The sequence below is a fragment of the Diaporthe citri genome (genome assembly GCF_014595645.1).
Source record: "Diaporthe citri strain NFHF-8-4 chromosome Unknown scaffold_7, whole genome shotgun sequence".
Taxonomy (NCBI): Eukaryota; Fungi; Ascomycota; class Sordariomycetes; order Diaporthales; family Diaporthaceae; genus Diaporthe; species Diaporthe citri.
This window is the reverse complement of record NW_025064852.1, coordinates 2594440-2617001: the sequence shown is the minus strand read 5'-3', so window position 1 is coordinate 2617001 and position 22562 is coordinate 2594440. Positions and strand designations below refer to the sequence as shown.

At 46.9% G+C, this 22562-nt stretch overlaps 7 protein-coding genes and 1 non-coding gene across 8 annotated transcripts; 6 read left to right on the top strand and 2 right to left on the bottom strand.

Moving 5' to 3' along the window:
• Window positions 1-1557: 1557 nt before the first annotated feature.
• INS49_013906 (uncharacterized protein) lies at window positions 1558-1953 on the top strand (the record flags this gene model as incomplete). The annotated part of the gene is made up of 1 exon (XM_043174598.1): window positions 1558-1953. One exon carries the CDS (start codon window positions 1558-1560, stop codon window positions 1951-1953), a length of 396 nt encoding a protein of 131 aa, XP_043021543.1.
• A 1047-nt stretch (window positions 1954-3000) lies between these two features.
• INS49_013905 (uncharacterized protein) lies at window positions 3001-3939 on the bottom strand (the record flags this gene model as incomplete). Its single annotated transcript, XM_043174597.1, has 2 exons — window positions 3001-3378; window positions 3466-3939. 2 exons carry the CDS (start codon window positions 3937-3939, stop codon window positions 3001-3003), a joined length of 852 nt encoding a protein of 283 aa, XP_043021542.1.
• Window positions 3940-5716: 1777 nt separating this feature from the next.
• Window positions 5717-6849, top strand: INS49_013904 (uncharacterized protein; the record flags this gene model as incomplete). The annotated part of the gene is made up of 2 exons (XM_043174596.1): window positions 5717-6487; window positions 6562-6849. The coding sequence occupies 2 exons, from the start codon at window positions 5717-5719 to the stop codon at window positions 6847-6849; spliced, it is 1059 nt and encodes a 352-aa protein (XP_043021541.1).
• Window positions 6850-7785: 936 nt separating this feature from the next.
• INS49_013903 (uncharacterized protein) lies at window positions 7786-8178 on the top strand (the record flags this gene model as incomplete). The annotated part of the gene is made up of 1 exon (XM_043174595.1): window positions 7786-8178. One exon carries the CDS (start codon window positions 7786-7788, stop codon window positions 8176-8178), a length of 393 nt encoding a protein of 130 aa, XP_043021540.1.
• Window positions 8179-8545: 367 nt separating this feature from the next.
• Window positions 8546-10238, bottom strand: INS49_013902 (uncharacterized protein; the record flags this gene model as incomplete). The annotated part of the gene is made up of 3 exons (XM_043174594.1): window positions 8546-9529; window positions 9621-9979; window positions 10040-10238. 3 exons carry the CDS (start codon window positions 10236-10238, stop codon window positions 8546-8548), a joined length of 1542 nt encoding a protein of 513 aa, XP_043021539.1.
• Window positions 10239-16791: 6553 nt separating this feature from the next.
• Window positions 16792-18009, top strand: INS49_013901 (uncharacterized protein; the record flags this gene model as incomplete). The annotated part of the gene is made up of 1 exon (XM_043174593.1): window positions 16792-18009. The coding sequence occupies one exon, from the start codon at window positions 16792-16794 to the stop codon at window positions 18007-18009; it is 1218 nt and encodes a 405-aa protein (XP_043021538.1).
• Window positions 18010-18936: 927 nt separating this feature from the next.
• Window positions 18937-19011, top strand: INS49_013900. The gene has a single exon. It is a non-coding gene; the product is annotated as a tRNA-Thr (tRNA).
• A 1226-nt stretch (window positions 19012-20237) lies between these two features.
• On the top strand, window positions 20238-21260 carry INS49_013899 (uncharacterized protein; the record flags this gene model as incomplete). Its single annotated transcript, XM_043174592.1, has 1 exon — window positions 20238-21260. One exon carries the CDS (start codon window positions 20238-20240, stop codon window positions 21258-21260), a length of 1023 nt encoding a protein of 340 aa, XP_043021537.1.
• Between the last annotated feature and the right edge of the window lie 1302 nt (window positions 21261-22562).

The window sequence follows — 22562 nt, the reverse complement described above, 5'->3', positions numbered from 1 at the left end:
CCGTGACGGGAAAGAGTAGCATTTGTAGTCGTCGTCGAGCAGATCCCAGCTGAGCCGCACAGGGGGAAGATGCAAGGGGCAGCTGGCGGAGAAGGCCGCCAAGCTGCTGAATGCGCGTTCTCCGGGGCATTTGGCCTAATCATATCGCACCCTGGAGGGCACGTTGCGATCTATCAATGGCGGGCCAGTCCCAAAACGACAGGTCGTAGAGGTCGTTTATCACGCCAAGACGGCAGCGGCACGAGACAGGCAGTGTTCCACCGCGACTAATCTCAGCTGTCGGGCGAACCAGGGCTGCCCCCAGCAGTTCGTCACGTCCCTACACTGTCGCCAAGATCCTCTCCCCGTGACCATGGCCAACGTCACTCGATATCAGTAGCGAAGGGGCGGTCATAGGATGAACAGCGCTGAAATTAAGCACATGTATTTTGTACAGACCCGATCCAGACTCCGGCTACCAAGATCTGATTTCTCCCACCCGATTTACCCCCAAATCCTCCCGACAGGTCGGGCTGAAGGCTTCGAACCTCCGCGCCCTTGACAGAGATGCTACGATCCTAGCCAAGAGTGTATGCTCGGTCCATTTCCATATAGCGTAACGTACTCAACAATGAGTCCTGCGGATTTTCTCTTTCATCTTGGGATCACACAAAAGGTGTGCCAAACTTGGGTCTACAAAGGTACTTGAGATTGTATGAAGACGGCAATCGAACAGCCACAATGCCATTCTCAACCAAGGTGTGCGGGCACATGTGGCATTGTGCTCGACCCGTCCTTTTGGACAATAGATACATGGTGCGATGATAGTCCTGGATTCTGCCTGAGCAAAGCATGCATTGCTGAACGAGCCGTCCTCTTGTCCCGTGTCCCGTGCCGATGCTAGAAAGGAGGAATTGGTGCCAGCAGCCTGTAAACGCCTCTTTAAGTGGCAGACAGCCTGACTGGAAGGTCATAAACGTGGAATCAACTCACCACTCGGCAACTTGGTGAGGTCGGGAATCTCACTCCTCCTTCTCTTACTTTCTTTTGGATCAGACGGGACTATCAGGCATAGTCTCCTATAACTTTCGAAAAATGTCCTCCCCGCGAGCAACACCGTCCCGGCCTGTCGAGTCTCGGAAGCGAAAGCATTCCGAAATCAGCGGGCTGAACGCGGACAGGCCTGTCAAGAAGAGCCGGTGCAGTGCCCAAGAAGAGGACACTAACCTGTGGACAACAGTGAAAAGCTACCTGGAAAACCCAGCTGGACGCCCGCAGCCTATGTGCTGTTGCCCGGTCTGCATGTACCCCATCGCAATCCGCGGTGTCCCCATCCTAGAACCCTGTCCTTGGAAACTTGCTGACGGCTCCCAAAAGGTGGGTATGGTTCTCCCGTGTTCGCATATTATTTGCGGAGACTGCATAAATGGGCACATCGCTGCTCAAGACGAGCTGCTTCCAGGTCACAAGAGCTGTCCAATATGTAGGGCGAAATTGCTTTTTGGCTGCCTGCACACCATCCCCCCACAGCGCCTGCCAATAGCTACCAGCGAGGACGCCTCCTTGGTGCCGCTCACAATGCCAGAGCTGCAGCCAGGGTTTGGACACCGCTTCCCCGAAGATTGTTTCGAGTGCACCAGCGAGGCTGCTGAAGAGTATATCGACGTTGGCCTGCGCTTCGTGTCGGAGGTGGTCCACGGCGTGGGCTACCTCCCAGGCGAAGGTCCTCGTGAGTGGGACGGTGTTATCGAGGCGTCGCTGCAACTGATGTGGGACTACCTTGAGAACCAGCGTGCCATCCCCAGCTGGCGGAACGGCAGTGTGCCGGCCGGGCTTCTCCGGGTCCGATTTATTGAGGACGCAGCTGATCTGCCCCAGCTATCTGACCGTCATTATAGTGATACCATCGTGTACTCCCCGGAAGGCGAGCTGTCTTGGTGTGTTCCTGTCCACCGAGGTGACGGCCCTTTCTAAACACCAGATGTGTCCAAGCGCAGGTCGCTAAAAGTGACGGGCTGGGGACGCAAAGCTTTGGTTTCCACACTTCGAGAGAAGACATGGTAGGTCATCTCAGCCTGCATGGTGATCGTTTGAAGTCGACTATGCTGAAACTGTTTTCATGCGCTTATATACAATCCTGCGCTGTCTGTTTTGGGAATTCCGGAGGGCTGAGGAGTCCGTGGAAAGTTTATAGCTAAGGATAAACATCAGGAACATCAAGAATGAGTTCTTACGTTCGATTTCCTGTGAGGGACGGGCTTCGTTCCGACTGTGATTTAGGTAATTTATGTGCGTGTTACCTTGTTTCAAAGCCGATTGTGTTGGCGGGCTCTGTTTGACTTGAACCAATGCAGGGAAGGGGTTACGGGACCGGGAACCTACGACCTCAAAGTTTACGTGAAACGCCATGGCGGCAAGTTCGGCGGCTGTTCGTTCTGCTCATGCTTTCGGGCTCGACACCGGTAGAGACACTTGTGCTCCAAGCTGCTGTGCAGGGTTGAAAGCGCGCAGATCCGGCTGAAGGATTGTGCAAAGCAATAGCCGTGGTCCGACTGATTTGGTGTTCTCGATTCTAAGACCGGGACACAATGACAGCAGCTCCTGTGCTGCATAAAGACCCAGCCGTCTCCTTTCGGTTCAATGACCGGCGAGCATTGAACAATGACGCAGTGACGTATACTTTTGCGCTGAACAACGCCGTCACACAGGGAAGCGCATTGCATAATAATGTGCACCTTGAAGCGGCGCTCCAATGAGCTCTTCCAGGCTGATGGCATCCAGGCCGTAGCTCTCAGACATCTGCACCTCACTGGTTCCCCGTGCCACGACCGAAACCTGCAAAAGTCGACCGAGGACTGTCTCTGTATCCCTGCACGGAGCCGTTTCCTTTGGATGCGACCACGAGTCTCGGGATCTTGAAACGACGTTATGCTTGATCCGTAGTCCGAGCGAATCTGCATGTCGAAATATGCAGCTGTTTTGTTTCTCTGTCTTTGTGAATGCCGAGGGCGGCACAACGGCTCATGATGTCTGAGGCGTGGTCCTACGGGAATGGCTAGGCAAGAGCGGGTCCGTCTCGGCATCTACTTTGTCAGCAGGCAGCGCATCATCCACGGCGCCACGGTAGAGGTAATAGTGCTGGAAGAAGGCGACCAGGTCGAAGAAGACGGTGACGTTGCCCAGCGCAAACTTGGCAGGGTTCGCCAGCACCGCGGACAAGTCACCACCCTGGGCCGCGTCTATGAACAGCTGGACGAGCGACAGGAAGGCCCCCGCGAGGTCCAGCGAGAACTGGGAGATGCTGAGCCCCCGGGTCGACTTGCGCCGGATGTTGAGCCATATCTGCGGCGCGTATTTGACCACGGTGAGGAAGGCCTTGACATTGCCCATGAGGTAGATCTGTGAGAGTAAGAGTAAGAAGGTGACATGTGCGTAGGTATGAGCCCAGGCCAGGCCAGGCCAGGCCGGCATCATCAGCTCACTCACCACGTCTAGCCACTCCCACCGGAATGACGTCGGCTGCAGGCCGACGACGAAGGCGCCGAGCAGGACAAGAGCGATGCAGCCCCAGAAAAACCCCAGAGTCCACCCGCTGCACCTCAGATCCTTGATCGGAGCGAAGCGCCACAGCCTCGGGTAGAACTGAGAGTAGATAAGGACCGTGATGACGGCGCCGTGGACGGCGTAGGCGATGTCGTTGGGCTGCACCGTCGGAGTGGGATTGCGGGGGTAACGGTGCGCGTACTGTGCCCTCACGACGGGAGACAAGAACAGCGCAAGGTTGTGGATGGCGTAGGAGGTCATGCCCAGGATGTTGAGAAGGGCGAAGTCGATGGAGAACCCGACCGTGGTGCGGCGGCGGATGTTGAGAAGGAACTGGGGGTAGAAGGAGGCCGTCCAGCACAGCATGTAGGTCCACCCGATGACGCTCGATAGCGTCTTGGTCGCGTCCGAAGCCATCTTGAACGGCCGGATGTGTCAGCTCTGGTGAAGAGCTGCCTCACTAACGAGAGCATACGATACTTGGATACGTGTGGATCGTGATGTGGATGAGGTTTGTTGCGGTGAGGTGTTTAATTCTTGCCCAGCACGGCCAGGTCCTTGTGACACCCGGCGGACCGGGCAGACCAAGACGCCGAATTAGCTGCATGATGACCTGGGCCCGCCTTGAGCTCTGGCGGCCCGGCCGGCCGGCGGCCACTAATCTTGTCCCTAGTGTAACCACAGCTCCCCCGGCCGGCGTCCCGCTTGCACCATCTGTTGTGCCGTCCTTGCTCTTGAGCTTGGAGGGAAATTTTGGAAGGGAATCTGTCCAACTGATTCCCTGGTGTGCATCTTGAGAGATATTGCCATGGATTCTCTTTTTAAGACAGCACCCACCGTGGACTCAAGAGTCTTGTCGACGATCTTGTCTCCGTTGGCTTGACGTAGCCCCCGCGGACTGCCTAGATGCATGCACGTGGCGTCCGGGATGGCCACAAGACACACGTCAGCTGGATGGATGTTCAGAAGACGGCCTCGAAGTGTCCTTGGAATAGTTCCAGCCTTACCTCGGGCCCTTCCAAATGATTTGGAGTTAGCACTTGGGGTATGCAAGAATGCAGCCTGTCTGCTCTTGGGACCAGGCGAGGTCTCCGTGGCTGGATCACACGTCGCCCAGATGAGCGGCGGCCGACGGCTGCCAGAAGAATTCAAGTCTATCTTGTTCCAGGGCAAGATAATGCACGTTCATCCCGACAACGCATAGGTTGCAATATTGCCCAACCTGATTACGCCACATGTGCAGATTGAGTGGTGCCTTCTGTCATATAATAGGCCTCAAAGTCGAAGGCATGAGGGATCGATCCATCGTGCCCCGAGCATAGAAGCTACCTACCTACACCATATGCAGGCAGATGGGACCGCCCTGTTCTGCATCGTATGCCGATTAGCCCTACACGGTGGGTCGTTCAACATTGATTCTTTGCAAGACTGAAAGAAAACTCTCTGGCCATAACTCGAGCAAAATCTCTCGCGCCAATGCCATCTGGTCGTGGTGTCAGCATTGCTGGCTCGGGAGGTATGTCGCCATCTGGTCAGCTGCTTCTCAACGTTGGGGTGATGGCGGCACCGTCAGTAAGCGAGGGATATGAAACTGCCTTGAATCGAACCCAACAACTCGACATGTCAGTACAAAGGTGGCGAAAGAGGTCTACCTAGCAATATGGTCTAACACTCCTTTTTCTTTTCAAAGCCTGCATTCTAATTCTGATCGTTTCTCAATAGCATTTTGCGATGCGATCCCACCTAAACAGCCCCACTCGCCGAGGCTCGTCGGCGATCGGCGAGACTGGCGATGACTAAAGCTCCCTGGTCACCAGTCCTTGTGCCTCGGCACAGCTTTCCACTGCGGATAGACCACCTTGGCATAGCGCCTAGCTCTGAGGTTGCACGGCATTATACCCAGTGGGAACCTTCTTCGGGTCGTGGCTGCTGTGGGGACAAGGTCGAGTTGTATTATCAATCGAGCTGGATTATTCATCAGAACGTCACTGTGAACACGATATAACAGCATCAGGCGCCCCAGACTCGGCGACCCAAACTTCAGAAAACAGCTTCGGTGGACAAACCTTGCGCGCTTCTAGAAGATAGCCTATTTTCACATTCGATCTCTCAAATCATAACAGGGGAACACCTAGGAATTTTGTCCCGAGACTACTCATCTTCAGCCAAAGCCTCACTTCCCAGAACCGCAAGCATGCCTACTCCCAACAAGACCTTCGTCTTCAAGAAGATCCCCAAGGGCTTCCCCGTGCCCGGGCAGGATCTTGCCACAGAGGATAGGCCCATTGACTTGGACGCCGTCCCCCAAGGCGGCCTGGTCCTCCAGAACTTCGTCACCAGCTTCGACCCCTACATGCGGGGCCGCATGCGGGACGCAAGCATCAAGTCGTACTCGGCGGCTCTCGAGCTGGACGGGCCCGTGACCAGCACCTGCGTCGCCAAGGTCCTCAAGTCCGACAGCCCGGACTTCAAGGAGGGCGACCTGGTCTCGGCCTTTGTCGACATCGCCGAGTACGCCTACGCCTCCAAGGAGGTCATCGCCAGCAAGCGCGTGTCCAAGATCCACAACCCCCACAACCTCGACCTCGCGCTCTTCGTCGGCCAGCTGGGCATGCCCGGCCTCACGGCCTATTCTTCTCTGTACAAGATCGGCCAGCCCAAGAAGGGCGAGACCATCTTCATTAGCAGCGCTGCTGGCGCCGTCGGCCAGGTCGTCGGCCAGCTCGCCAAGCACGAGGGTCTCACTGTCATTGGCAGCGTGGGCTCGGATGAGAAGCTGGGCTACATCACCAAGGAGCTTGGTTTCGACGCCGCCACGAACTACAAGAAGGAGTCAACTTCGGATGCGCTGAAGAGGTTGGCGCCGAACGGCATCGACATTTATTACGAGAATGTTGGCGGTGAGGTCTTGGACGGGGCTCTGGAAGCCATGAACACAAACGGCAGAATCGTCGCATGCGGAATGGTAAGCGTTGCCTCATTTACGCCCCTTCATAACACCATCGAATTGAGACAGTATGCTAACGGGGTGGTGTGAAGATCTCCCAATATAACGTGAAGGATGCTTCTGAGCGATACGGCGTCAAGAACCTGATGCTCGTCGTTGGGAAGAGGATCACGATGCAGGGTTTCATCGTCGGCGACCCGGGCTTCGGGCCGGCTTACGCCCAGGAGCACCAGGAGAAGGTGCAGGCGTGGATCGCAGATGGCAGCTTCAAGGCCAAGCTGCATGTCACAGAGGGCATCGACAACGCCGCCGAAGGATTTCTCGGCTTGCTTGAGGGCAAGAACTTCGGCAAGGCTGTGCTGAAGATCAAGGACTACTAGGTGGCATGCGGGAACTAGTTCACAGCAATACCCCCATGAGCAGCAATTCAGTATGGTAGTTTCAAATGCAGGCGAGGCATATCCTAGTGAGATCACTTATACGCCTAGATATTTCACGTAGCAGCAGGCGAGTGGCACAGCAGACCCACCCCAACGCAACAACAAATCGCCTTACAGATCCATCGCTCCAAAATACATAGACTAAGCCTGAAGCCAAGACGATGATGACTATAGGATTTATGGCACTTCTCGTACTAGATTCGACAGTCAGCCAAGTGAACTTGTGTATCATTTTCCCCTCACCAACTACTCTGCGATACGTACCTAGGTATACACTCATGTGGTCACCCATCATGCTCAGCCGCTAAGTGTCGATGCAGCCAAGGTAATATTCAATGGTGTTTCGATGCAAGTCACGATGAGTAGCTTTCCCCAATCATACAGCCCTACCACGTGCCAGGCCATATGATATATCTCACTGCTGACTGATGGCTTAGCTACACCATGCAGTGTAGCTAGATGGCCCGTTTTGGACGCGAGATTCCAAGGATTGTGGTTTTCTCGCTTGTCGGAGACTCGATGCGTGCCTTTTATAACCGCACGATCTCTGAGTACTAGTAGGCTGCCGGTTCAGCCTACTGCCTTGGCACCTCGCGCTCGCCCTCACCATCGCGTGCCGAATGCAGAATACGGCACACGTATTATTTGCTGATCTGTAAGCATGGTTATGCTTACGCAACATTTATACATCTACGGAGGGCTCTCTAGCACTTGTTCCAACCTAGAATAAATGACTCTCGTCCGCCTGTGGCCATTTGCTATCACGGAATCCGAAAGAGCCAGCTTCAAGATACCACGCACTAGTCACAACGGTACATTGCACAGTTCACCGCCTTGAACTCAAGCCCCGGCCAAGCTCTCGTCCAGGCAACAAATATGGACACCACACCCAGGAGGAAGATCCTCGGCATAGGCATCCTCAAGGAAAGCTCCTCGCAAAACCCGTCCTACAGCCCCGAGCGCGTCAATCAGGAAGTCGACAAGGAGCTCGCAAGACTGCGGGAGGCGGGGTTCGAGTTCACGCTCTACTTCGCCGACAGCAAGGACACCGGCGCGGCGCTGCCGGCAGTCAAGGAGCTGTTGAGAGGCTCGGCTTGGGACGGCGTCTCTATCGGGTTTGGCCTCCGCGGCGCGATTGAGTACACCGCGCTCTTCGAGGACATTGTGAACGCTGTGGTCTCGGAGGCCGAGGGGCCCGTGCCGAAGCTCATGTTTACGAGCTCGACTACGGATATCTATGATGCTGCCATTAGGGTCTTGGGGGCATAGACGATGTTCGAGCCATCAATTGAATCACATATGAGAAAGACGCGGGTAGTAATGATGAGTCTTGAGACTTACCAAACTTGTCACGCTTACGACAGAACTGCGGTTAATGTCGCACACAGCTTTAATGGGCGCAAGATCATGCGTGAGCAGAACGTGGGCATTATAGCTCCACAGCTCCATGAAGAGCTTTTGTTCGTTTCGTAGACATCAATGATATACTGGACTATCAGTGAAATGAGAAAAGATTGTATACATGTAGTAGGAATGCTATGCATCTGCAATATGGCAATTTTAAAATACTTCATAGGACACACAGCCCAGAACGAGGCCCAAGTCACCCAACACCTTTGAGATGAAAGAAAAGCCTCTACCCAGCCCTAGGCTTTACGTTCACCCTGAAATCCTTGATGCCCACAAACCAAGCACAATTAGAAGGCAGCTCGTCCAGCTTGCTCAGCGGGTCGATCAGGGTGGCATCAAACCTCCTCACCATGTGCGGGATCACCTTTGAGATCTCCAACAAGCTGATGTTCTTGCCGATGCAGGTCCTGCTTCCGAGCCCGAAGGGCATGTACATTGCGTTCATGGCCTTGAGCTTGTCCTCGGGGGACTCGAGCCACCTCTCGGGGCGGAACTCCTCTGCGTCCTCGCCCCAGACCTCCTTGTTACGGTGGGCCACCCAGCAGTTGACCCCGACGTTGGTGCCGGCAGGGAAGTACTGTCCGGCCAGTGTCGCGCCGCCGGCGGGAACGATCCTCCACAGGCAGAGGCCGACGGCGGGGTGCATCCGGAGCGCCTCCTTCAGGACGGCCTGCAGGTACGGCAGGGCCTGGGTCTCGGCGAAGCTGGGCGGTTCGCCCAGGGCGCCGCGGGCGTGAGCCTCGTCCAGCTCGGCGCGGAGCTTAGCCTGCACCCTGGGGTTCTTGATGATGTTATAATAAGTTGCGTTAAGGGAGATGGAGGTGGTGTCACTCCCGGCGAAGACGTTCCCTGCGCACCCGCCCATGACGAGCTGGATGGGCGTGATGCCTTCCAGGCTCTTCTCGCCGCGCTGGGCCGCCTCGGACTGGGCGAGGAGCTTGGAGGCGAAGTCGGGCTGCGTGACGGCCTGGCGCTCCGGGTCGTCGTAGCCGTTGATGCTCTCCTTCTTGGACTGCTCGATGCGGTCCATGGCGAATGTCGCGAGCTTGCCGATGCCCTCGGTGTTGTTCCGGGCCGCTATGAACCTCGTGAGGGCGATCAGGGGGCGGAAGAAGCCGGCTGCGTGGCTGAAGTCGAGGACTCCGCCGATTGTCTTGATCAGGTCCAAGATGTCTATGCCCTTTTCCAAGAAACCAAAACGTTTTGAGTACTACGAGGGGGTTGAGGTCAGCTCCTAGTCAGGTCCCATCACAGCTGAGGCCCGCTTCCAGACCTCAGACTCTCCACGTTTTGAAACTCACCGTGATCTCGCCAATGACATCAAAAGCATAATACTGGAACCATTTTGAAAGGTCAATCGTCTCCCCCGACTTCCCGCACATTCGCAGTCTGTTGGTGAAGATATCGATGCAGTTGTTGACATATGGCTCATAGCTGACGAGACTTGACATTGCATACACATTCGCGTAGTGTCGGCGCGTGGTGGCGTGGTGCTTGATGTCTCTCAATGCGAAGAGATTTGCACGGTTAACGTCGGGCCGCGCGTTCCAGATCTCATACCACTCTGACTTCTGATATTGCGTTCCGTGGCCGTAGATGGTCTTCACAGCGGCGGGGTCGTCGATGCTGTAGTAATTCGGACCCAAGCGGACGATTTTTCCTGTTTGGCTATGATGTCAGTGACCGCATCGTGAATGTGAGAACAAAACACATTGCGTACCATATTTCTTGTGAAGCTCGACATTTTCGACCTGAAACTTCCCTACCCTCTGCCTGTAGGCCAGCCACAAGTCGGTGAAGCGTGCGAGGAACGGGCCAGGTGCACTGGGGCCTGCGCCCCAGAGACGAGACGCGAGGAAAACGACGAGAGCCAAGCCTGCCACGACTGGCCAGCTGGCTAACGGTATTTTCTCAAGCATGGTGGTCAGTGATTGTGGCTGTTGCCGATGGCGATATGGTCTGGTGTTCTGTTACTTCAGTAGGTTTTCGTACAAGATAGAATGAAGTTGAGGACATGAATTTCCTTGTCAATATATACGATTGAAAGCAACCCTATGTAGCATTGCGGGGTACATAGTGTTGATTCATGCTTAATGCTTTTCACCCTGGCCGAACATGCTCGGACTCCAAGCCAAGGGCGATGCTCCGTGGACCTGACGTCTTGTTCCATGGGTCAAGAGCCCCAACTTTGGCAGAGGACCCACTTCTCCGTGAAGCTCGTAACTATAACCACTTGACATGGATTTAATCGGCAGACCGCCTGTAAATAGTTTTATTTCGAGTATATTTTCAGTCTACGTAAAATTTAGATTCAAATGATATCAATGTTTTTCCCTCCCAGTCAACCCAGTGAGGCGATGGTCTAATGCCCAACACTGTGCTCCTTGGCGTTGCGGTATGAGCCAAGCGGCGATCTATTTGTTAATCTATGAGACAGACTCGGTAATGAATGCACAGCGATAGGCTGTGGTGGAGAACCACCGCCACAGGCCCGAACAAACAGCAGCGGACGGCGGTCTGCCCAGCTGGTCACTCTGGAGGAATTCGATTCCGAACTGGACCCGTCTGGATCTAACGTCCCCTCACCCCTTCTGCCGCACACCCAATCTGCCGCACCCCACACCCGCGTCACGCGCATAAACGCGTCCCCACCCACCCCATATATACTCCTTAATATCTTTACGAGGAATCTTTCTTTAATTACTAAACTTTACATTATTATCAACTTAATTACCATAAAGCCCTATATAAAAGCTAAGATATAAAAAGCCCTTAATATAATTATTATTAATATATTAATTTAAATAATTAAAAGGAAATAATATATACTTAAATATATACTTTAATATTATTTTTTTTAATATTTAAAATCATTATAATGCTGTTAATTTTTAAAGGCTTTTATTTAATATTAAAGAAAATTAATTAACTTTATTTATATTTAATTAAAGTATTTTAAAGTTAGCATTAACTTATTTTAAAATAATAACCCTTATAAGTTAAATAATCTTTTCCTTGCTTAATAACCCTTTCCTTAAAAAATAATAATTTACTTTCTTTCTTACTTATTACCCTTAATTTAAAAGCTATTAAAATTAATATATTAAAGTAAAAAAATTAAGGATATTATTAAAAGTTAATATTAAACTTTAATTTAACTTTTTTAAATTACTTATTATAAAGATAATTAAGTTAAATAATTATTAAAATATTAATAAAAAAGAATTAATAAAAATATATTTTAAAAATGCTTTTATTTTTAATTATATTAATAATAACCTTATTTATTAAGAAAATTATAATTTAAAAGCATAAACCGTTTTTATAAAATATATATTTATTATAAGTAAATCCTTATTACTTTTTATTATATTTAAGGAATTAAGTATATAATAATAATAATTTCTTATAATTCTTAAAGATTATAATAATTAATAATTTATAGCTTAAAAAAAGGGTAAATAAAAGAAAGAATAATTATTAAATAACTTAAAAGAATATTTATTCCTTAATTAATCCTTATAAACCCTTTTAAGTAATATTCTTTTATAATTAATAAGTATTATATATATATAATTATTAATTTTTATTATGGGCTAGCCTTGGGTTATCTGCCGAAAGGTGCCCAAATAAGGTTTATATTTAAAGTATAGAGAAAAAGGTTCGCTCCTTATTTACACTCATGCCGAAGCCTATTCTTATAAGGCCAAAGCTTATTAATTAATCATAATAGGCAAAGCTTAGACCATAATATATCCTTCTTCTCCAAGTTTCCTTAATAAGCTTAAAAAAGCAGCTATATAATAAAAAATAAAGAATATTATAATTTAATTATAAATTAAATATTGCTCTTTACTTAGCTATTTAATTATACCTTAACGCCTTTTAAATATATTAAAGGCCTAGCTTATTTTCCATAATTAACGTATTTTTAACCCTTATAATTTAATATATTAGTTAAAGCATGCCAATAAGAAATAATTATTTAAATATAAGTTAATAATTAAGTTAATAATATTCTTAAAATCCTTTAATTAAACATTTTATATAAGCTTTTTTATTTAAAATCTTAAAGCTATAAACTTATTATATAACTTATAATTAATTAATATTTAATTATAAATAATTTATTTTATTAATATATATTTCTTAAATTTTAAGAGTTTTATAATATTAAATTAATTAATATTAAGTAACTTACTTTAAGCTTAAATTAATATTAAGTTAATATTACTTTTAAGCCTTACTTTATAAATATTATTTACATATTAAAAATAAACTTAATTAAATACTTTTTTTTTATTAATAATAAAGGATAAAAGCTATATTTAAGTTTTTTTATAATGATTTAAATAATTATGCTTATAATAGTTAAGCTAATTATAAGCATAATACTTAACTTTGCTCATTAAAATCATTATAATATTAATATTTATAATTTTTACTCCTTAAGTATAAGTTTTTTTTTTATTATAACATTAAAAACGCTTTTATATTATTATAAGGTAAAGTAAAAGGCTTTAAATATATTTAGCTATTTTTTATAATTAAGCTAAGCTTTTATTATAAAAATTAAGTTATTAATTATTAATGATATTTTATATTTATTTAATTAATTTTAAGTTTTTACTATATAAGTTAATTAATTAAATTAAGTAAAACACTTTATTATTTTATCTTTATAATATTATTGCAATATAATTAAGTTAAGCTTAATATGCTTTTACTTAAAAGGATCTTTAAGTATAAAGCAAACCTTTTTTAAAAAGCTTTTTAATTATTTTTTAAATATTTTTATAAAATTAATATAAGATAAAAATTAATTATAAAAAGTTTTTAGCTAATTAAATATATAAAAAGTTAAATCCCTTTAATATTAATTACCTCTTTATTTATTATAAATTTAGCTTTTATCTTTATTAATTAAGTTGCTAAGCATTTTTAAGATAAAAGTTTCTTAAGATAAAAAAGGGTTTAATAAACTATTATTATTCTTTTTAAATCTTAATATATTAAGTTTTATATAATTATATTATAAGTTTATAATGCAAGAAAACTTTAAATATATATTATAAGCTAACCTTAAGTTATTTATTAAAAGTTATTTAAATAAAGTTTACATTTAAAGTATAAAGAAAGAAGTTTACTTTTTATTTATATTTATATTAAAGCTTATTTTTATAAAGCTAAAGCTTATTAATTAATTATAATAAGCAAAGCTTAAATTATAATAATTTTATATAAAAATACTTTTTAAATTAAATATATATAATCTTTTTATTTATATATACTTTTTATATATTTTAACCCCTTAATATAGCTATTTTTTTTATTTACTTAAAATAATATTTAAAAAGTATCTTTATTAACTTAATATTATTATAAATAATAATAATAATAATAATAATAAATAATAATAATAATAATAATAATAATAATAATAATAATAATAATAATAATAATAATAATAATAATAATAATAATAATAATAATAATAATAATAATAATAATAATAATAATAATAATAATAATAATAATAATAATAATAATAATAATAATAATAATAATAATAATAATAATAATAATAATAATAATAATAATAATAATAATAATAATAATAATAATAATAATAATAATAATAATAATAATAATAATAATAATAATAATAATAATAATAATAATAATAATAATAATAATAATAATAATAATAATAATAATAATAATAATAATAAAGAAAAAGTTTCTTTATTATTATTATAAGGCTTATATAAAAATATATAAGCTTTATATAATAATTATTATTTAAAAAGATTTTTAATAAATATATTTAAATAGTTATTAAGTTAATAATAATTTTAAAAAAAAATAATTATTAAAAGCTTAAATTAAAGCTAATAAAAAAATCCTAAGGAAAAAAGTTTAAATTAACTTAAATATAGTTTTTATTAATATTAAGATTATTTAAAAGGCTTGAATTAATGCTAATAAGGTATTTATAGATAAAGATAAGTTTAATAATTCCTTATATTAATGAAAGAGGGATTGGTAATAGTTATGGCGGGCAATTGAGGTTGGGAATAGTGGCATTTGTGTGGGCGACGGTGCGGCAGATCGGGTGTGCGGCAGAAGGGGTGAGGGGACGTTAGCAACTGGGCAAACGACCACACGGGTCAACGGGGTGCGCTCAACCGGCCGTCTGAGGACGGCGTCCAAGATAACTTGCAACAATAATTCACGGAAAAATTCCGAACCCCCGAATGCTCACATATGCCTGGGTGGGGTTTTACCTCACGTTAAACGCCCTGCCGGACATCTAAATCAACCCGAGCACCGGCCCAAGTGCCCACTTACCCGGGTGGACGCTAGTTGTCTCTTGGTGGATCTCACATCCTTTGCATACGAATTCAAACGGGCTAGGCATTATAAGCATTATCTGGTAGGGAAATTTCACAAGAGCCTGGAGACAAATATATAAGCTCAACTGCAAGTCATGCAAATCCCATGTCCAGAAACCCATAAAACGGTACCGACTTCAAAATCGAATGGCTCTTGTATCGGCAATGATAGATCACCATGATCCCGTCTTTCAGCTTCATATTTCTCGAAGTGGTTGGCAACCAAATACAGCTTGATTAGCCGTGTGGCGCCTAGCAGCGGTCTAATGAAGAACGGCTGGCACTATAGCATGCACAATCACTGATACGTGACGCCGTTGCCCCACAGAATGGGTTCCATGAGTGCGTGGCCAATGTCATTGGTGGTGTAAGAGCAGAGGCAGTGCCGTGCAAAATTGCTCCGTCAATTAACCACACGGTCCCAAAATCTTGCAACCGCCTCAACGCGTCGTTGAGACGAGTTTCGGGCCGAGTCAGAGCTATTGAGTGCCGGTGAAGAAAGCAACGAGGGTGAATAAAACAAGGCTTGGTCAGTGGATTACATTATGCTGCCGGTAGATTGCCAGTGGATTCTAACGTGTAAGAGAAAGGAACGGGACAAAAAAATGGCACCAGAAGAATTCGAGGAAAGATTTTACCCAGCCCGGTGACATTCAACAGGGATCCGCAACGACTCGATCTTTTTTGTGACATCATAAGTCTTGCTATGACCATGACACTTTCCATTGTGCAATTATAGATGAGATACAATCGATTTGATTGAACCTAGCCATGGCACAATATACAGGGCAGAGATTTCCAACCACTTGTGAAGGTGCAGAAGTTTACGGAAGGGGTGTTGATGGCAGAAGGAAGGTGATAGCTGGATTTCCATCTGATACACGGCAGAAATTGATTTTGATGGATTAGGAGCCGTAAGTTGTTGTTAGGGGGGTGGAATACATCTTGCGTCCCGACGTGATCAAACTGACTGAACTTGTTGCAGTGAACAGCGAGGATGAGCGTATGGTATAGGGGCAACATTTCACTCACTGGCACGTGTAAAATTGGGAGTTTCTTTGCTTTTTCAGGGGGAAAGGCAAAGGCCTGCGTACACATCGATTCCAGTGTGATGACAAGATCTTTAGTGAGCAGTATTCTCCTCTGTGCATGGGGATTGACACCTCTCTTACTCGAATGTCTTGCGGTGTGTCCTAGACAATTGCTATCCCTGCAGGTCTGCCAGGGGCGGCACCCTTGCCTGTCCGGCGCCTTTTATGCCTTATCAATCCCATGCGTCGAACCGTGCATACGTATCCGGGGTGAAGTTCAGGACGAAGTGAAGATTATCTCTGGAAAAGGAGTGGCCGCGGCAAGTGGCTCCTAACAGCACAGCTGGACCGAGCTTGCCAGCCCTGTTAGTACACAGCTGCCCCGTGGTGGCGCGTCTTGGATCCACCTACGCACATGCGTCTATGGAGATTCATTTATTATACCTTGGAAATCATGTATAGTATTGAGATATTCGTCATCACCTGCTTTATCAGTGGATAGGAGTAAAACAAGCCCACAGGCGGACAACAGAGTGGACATCAAACCGGCCTGGATCAGTCCACTGAGATCTTATCTCCACGTGACAGGCCCCATTTTTCCCGATCACGGCATCGACAGCCAGTCTGACGAATCCTGACTGACTGACAGCAATGACTGCGCGTCCGTCTCAGAGCAGTCTTACAGCACAGCACGGTCATAAGCCACTTGATGCATGCTTGTTTTACGCCCGCATACGACACGAAACAAGACGTCCAAACCGCATCGGCTCCCGAATATCGAGCCACACCTGGGACCACCGGCGCGGGGATCCTTCCGTCATACCGCCGCCCTGACCCATCGTCACTGGCATAGGCTTAATTGCTCGATTCCCCGGCCTGCGATCCAGGGGCGAAAGGGGGGCGGCGACCCATAGCCTTTGAGCAGGATGATTTGCATAGTCCCGACGGCTCCCCTTCCTATAAGGACGGGGAGCCGTCAGGCTCGATGCCTCTCAACTGCCATCTTGAGTGCGAGAAGCAACTTGAAATCAAGCTCAGCAGCGACAATGGGCACTCTTACTCCTCCGCATGAATTCTATGGGCCGCAGGGATGGACCAGGATGTACTCCAGTGGGAGGAGGTACGAGACAGTGGTCGTTGGTGCAGGCGCAGGTGGTATCGGGGCTGTTGGGAATCTGCTCGAGGTGCAGAAGGGTCCGATCTTGTGGGCTGATGAGTTATTCGACGGAGGAAGGCTCAACAAGTATTACCGCGAGGTGCCTTCGAATACCAAGGCCAAGTTCTTCACCAAATACGCCGAAGGTGTCGAGGTATTCAGGAAAATCGCGAAGGAGACCCCTGAACCCAACGCCATGAGCCGTCTCCTCAGCCTCAACCCAGAGAAGACATGTCACATCGCACAAGCAGCAGACCTGTGTCTGATGTTGACAAATGGGCTGGATGAGCAGAAAGGGGTCACAAAGCACCAAGGCAGAGTCACCGATGCAACATGGTCAAACTCAACTTGGAGCGTTTCGATCTCACCACCCAGCGGCTCTTCACCACCCACACAAGTCGACGCCAGCAGGCTTGTCCTGTGCACCGGCTCCTCACCCACCAGCGGCCCTCTCCCCGTCAGTCACCTGCAGGAACTCCACCTTGACACCGCCCTCTCGCCCACACTCCTCTCCAAACTCCTCCCCACCAACCAGCCCACGCAGATCGGCGTGATCGGCGCCTCCCACTCCGCCATCCTCGTCCTGCGCAACCTGTCCCGCCTGGCTTCCAGCACCCACCCCCGGTTACGCATCAAGTGGTTCACCCGCCATCCTCTCCGGTACGCCGAGGAGCGCGACGGATGGATCCTGCGGGACAACACGGGTCTCAAGGGCGAGGTCGCGAGCTGGGCGCGCGAGAACCTGGAGGAGGAGGTCCTGTCCTCGTCTTCCGTCTCGGGCCACCTCGTCAAGATCGCGACCAGCCACGGCGACGAGACGGACACGTACAAGCGCGAGCTGGCGGACTGCACGCACGTGTGCCAGGCCATCGGATACAAGCCGGACGCGCTGCCGGAGCTGAGGGTCGAGGGAAGGACGGTGACGCCCAGGTTCGAGAACACGACGGGCTCATTCGTCGACTTGGAGTCTGGGGCGAGGATACAGGGGCTGTTTGGTGCTGGTATCGCGTTCCCACAGCGGGTGGTTGATCCCGAAGGGAACGTGGAGCATGCGGTTGGGCTGTTCAAATTTATGAACTTTTTAAAGAAGGTGGTTCCGGAATGGTAGACACTTAGAGGGTTGCATTACATGTATAGAAGATGCGGGTGTCTTGGGCCTTCTTGCTGAGAATGGGTTTGAGCTCTTTGGATGATTATGATGGTTTGTATGGCAACTAGACTTGCATCAAAGGTGTTCAAGGAAGCAAGCGTAAAGGAAGGCCTTCATGTAAGGAGAGAACAAAGCTGGAGACATAGAAGTGCTTCCATGCAGAAGCACAACAGCTTGACGGCCTACTGGGCTGGTTGCACAATTGTCCTGTTGCTTTGCTAAGGTGCACTCGGTTGGATTAAATTCAGATAAATTCCACTCAATTCATCCATGAAATTACCAAATAGGTACAGGGGATTACGGATGAAAGACAATATATAGAAGTATGTGGTGTGTTGCAGAAGGTTAAACCTTTGTCTGTGCCGGCGCACAATATTTCTGCTCGAAGGAAGAGCTCCTAGATCTGTTCGGAATTGCTCAAAGGGTATCTTTATTCATTGAGGCTCTACAATAGAGACCTAGAGGATGAAACCGGCTATGATGGACTCCAGCTATCTTATTTCGGTCCTAAATAGAGGCTTGAACTAGAGGTTATATAAGCTGAATGATTTAGATACCGTCTCTTAAACGGGCTGTATACCTAGAGTCTCGTTCTCAGAGCATGTAAATAGACATCCCCCTGAGAGACTCTATTTTAAACCTGGATTGGAGACTGAGTGGAGAAAGGACTTATACAGCAGGGGGGAGAGCAGGATTTAAAGGAGGAGTGTAGAACAAATCTAAGGGGGAGTGAGAGCATGGGGAGAGACCTAACCAGAACCACTGTGCATACAGCTAATTGTGGATGATCTGATGGAGAGTCATTATTCCTGGCTATCTGGAAGGCGGCTGTGCGGCTGAAATAATGGTTGAGGATATATAGCTTGATTACTTTGCGTTTTTAAAGCCCCTATGGCCAAGTGGTAAGGCGTCGCACTTGTAATGCGAAGATCCATCGTTCGAATCGGTGTGGTTCGTGCACCCCTTCCCCCTTAAATAGTTTGCAGCATTATTCTAATGAGTGGATAGGGGGCACATCAAGAAAAGTTGAATTTTTTGTTCATGTTCTCCCTTTTTTTTCCGAAGTATGCGAGACAGCTGTCCATTTGCTAGTACAGGCTACGCTACACATTAATCACAGAGATATTAATGACTTAATAGCGACTTAGCTTATTTTTCCACGACTATATCTTTACATCTTAAATTACTACTAGGCTTACATCAAGCCAGAATACTAGATTAGACCACTGTGTGTAGTAAAATTGTGAAATAAGCTTATTAGTGGTTCCCATTGAGGCTGATGGTGTCCATTGGTGGCTCAGTGGCTGGTGACCTCAATTGAATCATTTCTCATTGAGAGCAACAATTTCGTGTAGGTATAAGCGCAAGATTTCGTTTCCTTAGTAATTCTGATATATTACATGGAACCAACCATAATAGCTATAGCTAGGGCAACCTCATAAGAACATTTAATAGCGTGGGATAATTCAGTATACCCAGCCCTCCACGGCGTCGAAACCATCTGTCCCACGCCCGGATTTGAGCCATTTTTTGATATCATTAAAGGCCTCAGGATGCTGGTACAAGGTAGGATTGATAAATCTCAATGGCCCCTTGCCCGCCGCAAGACGTTCCTCCATGCGGTCGATGAGCGCCGTAACGATCGGATTGGAAGCTGAAGTACCACCCGACACACCAAGCTTGCCCCTGAGGATGATCTGTTGTGACAGGTTAAAAATAGAGGCTTGATTGTCAATATAATGGACATTCGATACTGAACACCAATTATATTGAAGTGATTTTGCGGAGGCATCCATTATCATGGCGCCACAAGGGAAAGCAATGAGGAGAAACATCGAGGGCATATTAGGGCTAATAGGTTTCACCTGGTGGCATCTGAATAAAGCTGAAGTGTTGTCTAGTCATTTACAAAACGTGGCTAGGCCAACCCAGCGGCTTGAATACTGAGAGTGGGTCACAAGCCGCCCTAGCCTCGCAATATCTCGCTCTTGCCATCGCTCCCGTATTGGCGCTCAATGCGGGAAACAGTGAACAACATAAAACAGCAAGAACGTCACAACAGAGGATTATCAATGCATTTACACATAGTCATCATTTCGACAAAAGCTTTCCCTTTGAACCAAATTCTTTCAACACTAGTCGCGGCCCCGACACTATTCCACTGAAGCCCAGATTTGGATACAAATATGAAATCCATCCAAGTTACGGCCCCGGGCGTGGTATCATGGGTTGAGATTCCCAAGCCAGAAGCCGGACCTGATGATGTGCTGCTGAAGATGAGGGCATGCGGCATCTGCGGTTCAGACAGCATATACACGGAGCACGGCGGCATTCCCCCTCGCCAAGGCTGCACACCTCTCGGCCACGAGCCAGCCGCCGAGGTCATTGCCGTTGGGGCGAACCTAAAGTTTCCGGGTATCGAGGTCGGAGAACATGTCGTGATAAATACTATGGCCCTCACGGATGGATTTATCGGTTCGGGTGGTGCACAGGGTGGGCTGAGCGAATTTGTCGTGATGTACGGCTACGAACCAGGCAAACAGCTCAAGAAGATCCCAAAAGACATCCCATGGCACGTCGCTGCGCTGAATGAGCCCATGGCAGTGGCGTTGCATGCTGTCAACAGGACAAATCCCAAGCCGGGATACAAAGTCGTCGTCTTTGGCGCCGGGCCGATCGGCCTGGGCGCTGTTCTGGGCTATCGACGAAAGGGGGCAAGTCATATTGTCGTGGTGGATGTCGTTCAGTCGAGACTTGAGACAGCACTCCTAGTCGGTGCCGACGCCGTAGTCAACTCGGCGGAAGTGGGTGGCCTTGCTGCGAAGCTGGTCGAGTTGTACGGCGACGGCGCCACGGCCTGGAACCGAGGGACCCGACCGGCGACAGACATATTTCTCGATGCGGCCGGTGCGCCGTCGGTTCCTGCTCAGGTCTGTGGTATGGCAAAGCACGAGGCTACATTTGGGATTGTAGGAGTGCACAAGAAAACGACCGAGTTGGATCTCGGACGGCTCATCTCGACAGAGCTCAACATCGTGTTTAGCATGGGGTATGCTATGGAAATATTTGAGGTTACGGACGATATCATCGAGAACTGTGAGAGGTATGAAGAGATTGTTAGCGACCAGATACCATTCGCAAGGGCTGTCGACGCACTTGAATTGGCCAGATCTGGGAAGGCCAACAAGGTTATTGTCGTGTTTGAATAATTTGTGAACGATGAATTTTGCCCATAGCAGCTTAAATACAGTCGATGTTTTTTATTTGACCTACAAACAAGGCGCATCCTTACCTGTTGACTTTAGAAGCTGAGTGGTCTCCCTTCTGAGCTGTAGTGGGTGATTATTGACTTTGAATTTGTCCATATTGGCATTGTAATGCTAGATTTATTCGTGAGGTTAAGAACACAGAACCCTGCTCGAAAACGCCTTTTGAACTCTCCATAATCAAGTGTGCTCTCATTTCAAAGGCCAATTCGCAACTAGATGACTTTATGCACGTAGTTGGTCCAATATCATATTGCATAGCAACCCACAGAGAACTACCAAGAGCAGCAATTATGTTGTACATCCAGTCAACCGTTACATGCAACAATGGTTTCAATGCGGTAGTTTTGTCTTTGGCAGATACAAAACTTCCGGTGGGACAACCTTACGTGGGGCAACCTCCTGTGGGAGAACCTCGTATGAGGCAACCTCTTCAACTCCTATGGAACACCCTCCTATGGACACTCGGATACTCTCTTGTGGGCTACTCTCTTCTAAGGTACTCTCTTTTGGGCTACTCCTATGTAACAAGGCGATGAGCTGTTTTACCCCTCAGACCGGCTCAGCAACGGATGATACTACAATTGCCTGCCTTGAATCTCAAGGTTTCGTGACCTTTACCATTTTTCTCTTCAAAACGTCTTATCTTCATAGTCCCCTTTGATTTCACATACTAAATCTACATTTAGATACATATGTAAGTGTGTGTATGGGTGAAGGCCCCATTGACTGCTGGCATTCACTAAGGCTCTAGGCCCCACACCCCTCAGGCATAAAACCCCTCGCCTACAATTTCTACTAGACCTCTTCCTTACATACAAGGTAGTGCCGTCTTAATCTGAATTGACGTATTAAGGACAGCTGCCTTGTCTCTGTATTCCCTCTCATGACAACATCCTCATCATCATTATCACTATATTCAAGGTCTTAAATGAATTCAAGAACATGAAAATAGGCGCTACAGCAATTGTCTGTCTCACCCAGCTACTGGAGCCTCCGGAAACAATTCTTTATTGCAGATAAACAGATTTGTCTTGGACCCCCTGGAAGTCTGCTTGTCAAAAATCCTGGGCATTTTCTAGCACGAAGGGTCTCGTCGCCAGTGAATCAAGGCTTTCCGCCGCCCCGACCATCCCCATCTCCCCCCGATGTATATACGATGCTTATAGTGTCATTACTTTGGTAATTCATCCTCACCTAATGTCTTAATCGTGACTTCGACCATGGATGCCAGCCAGGACTAGT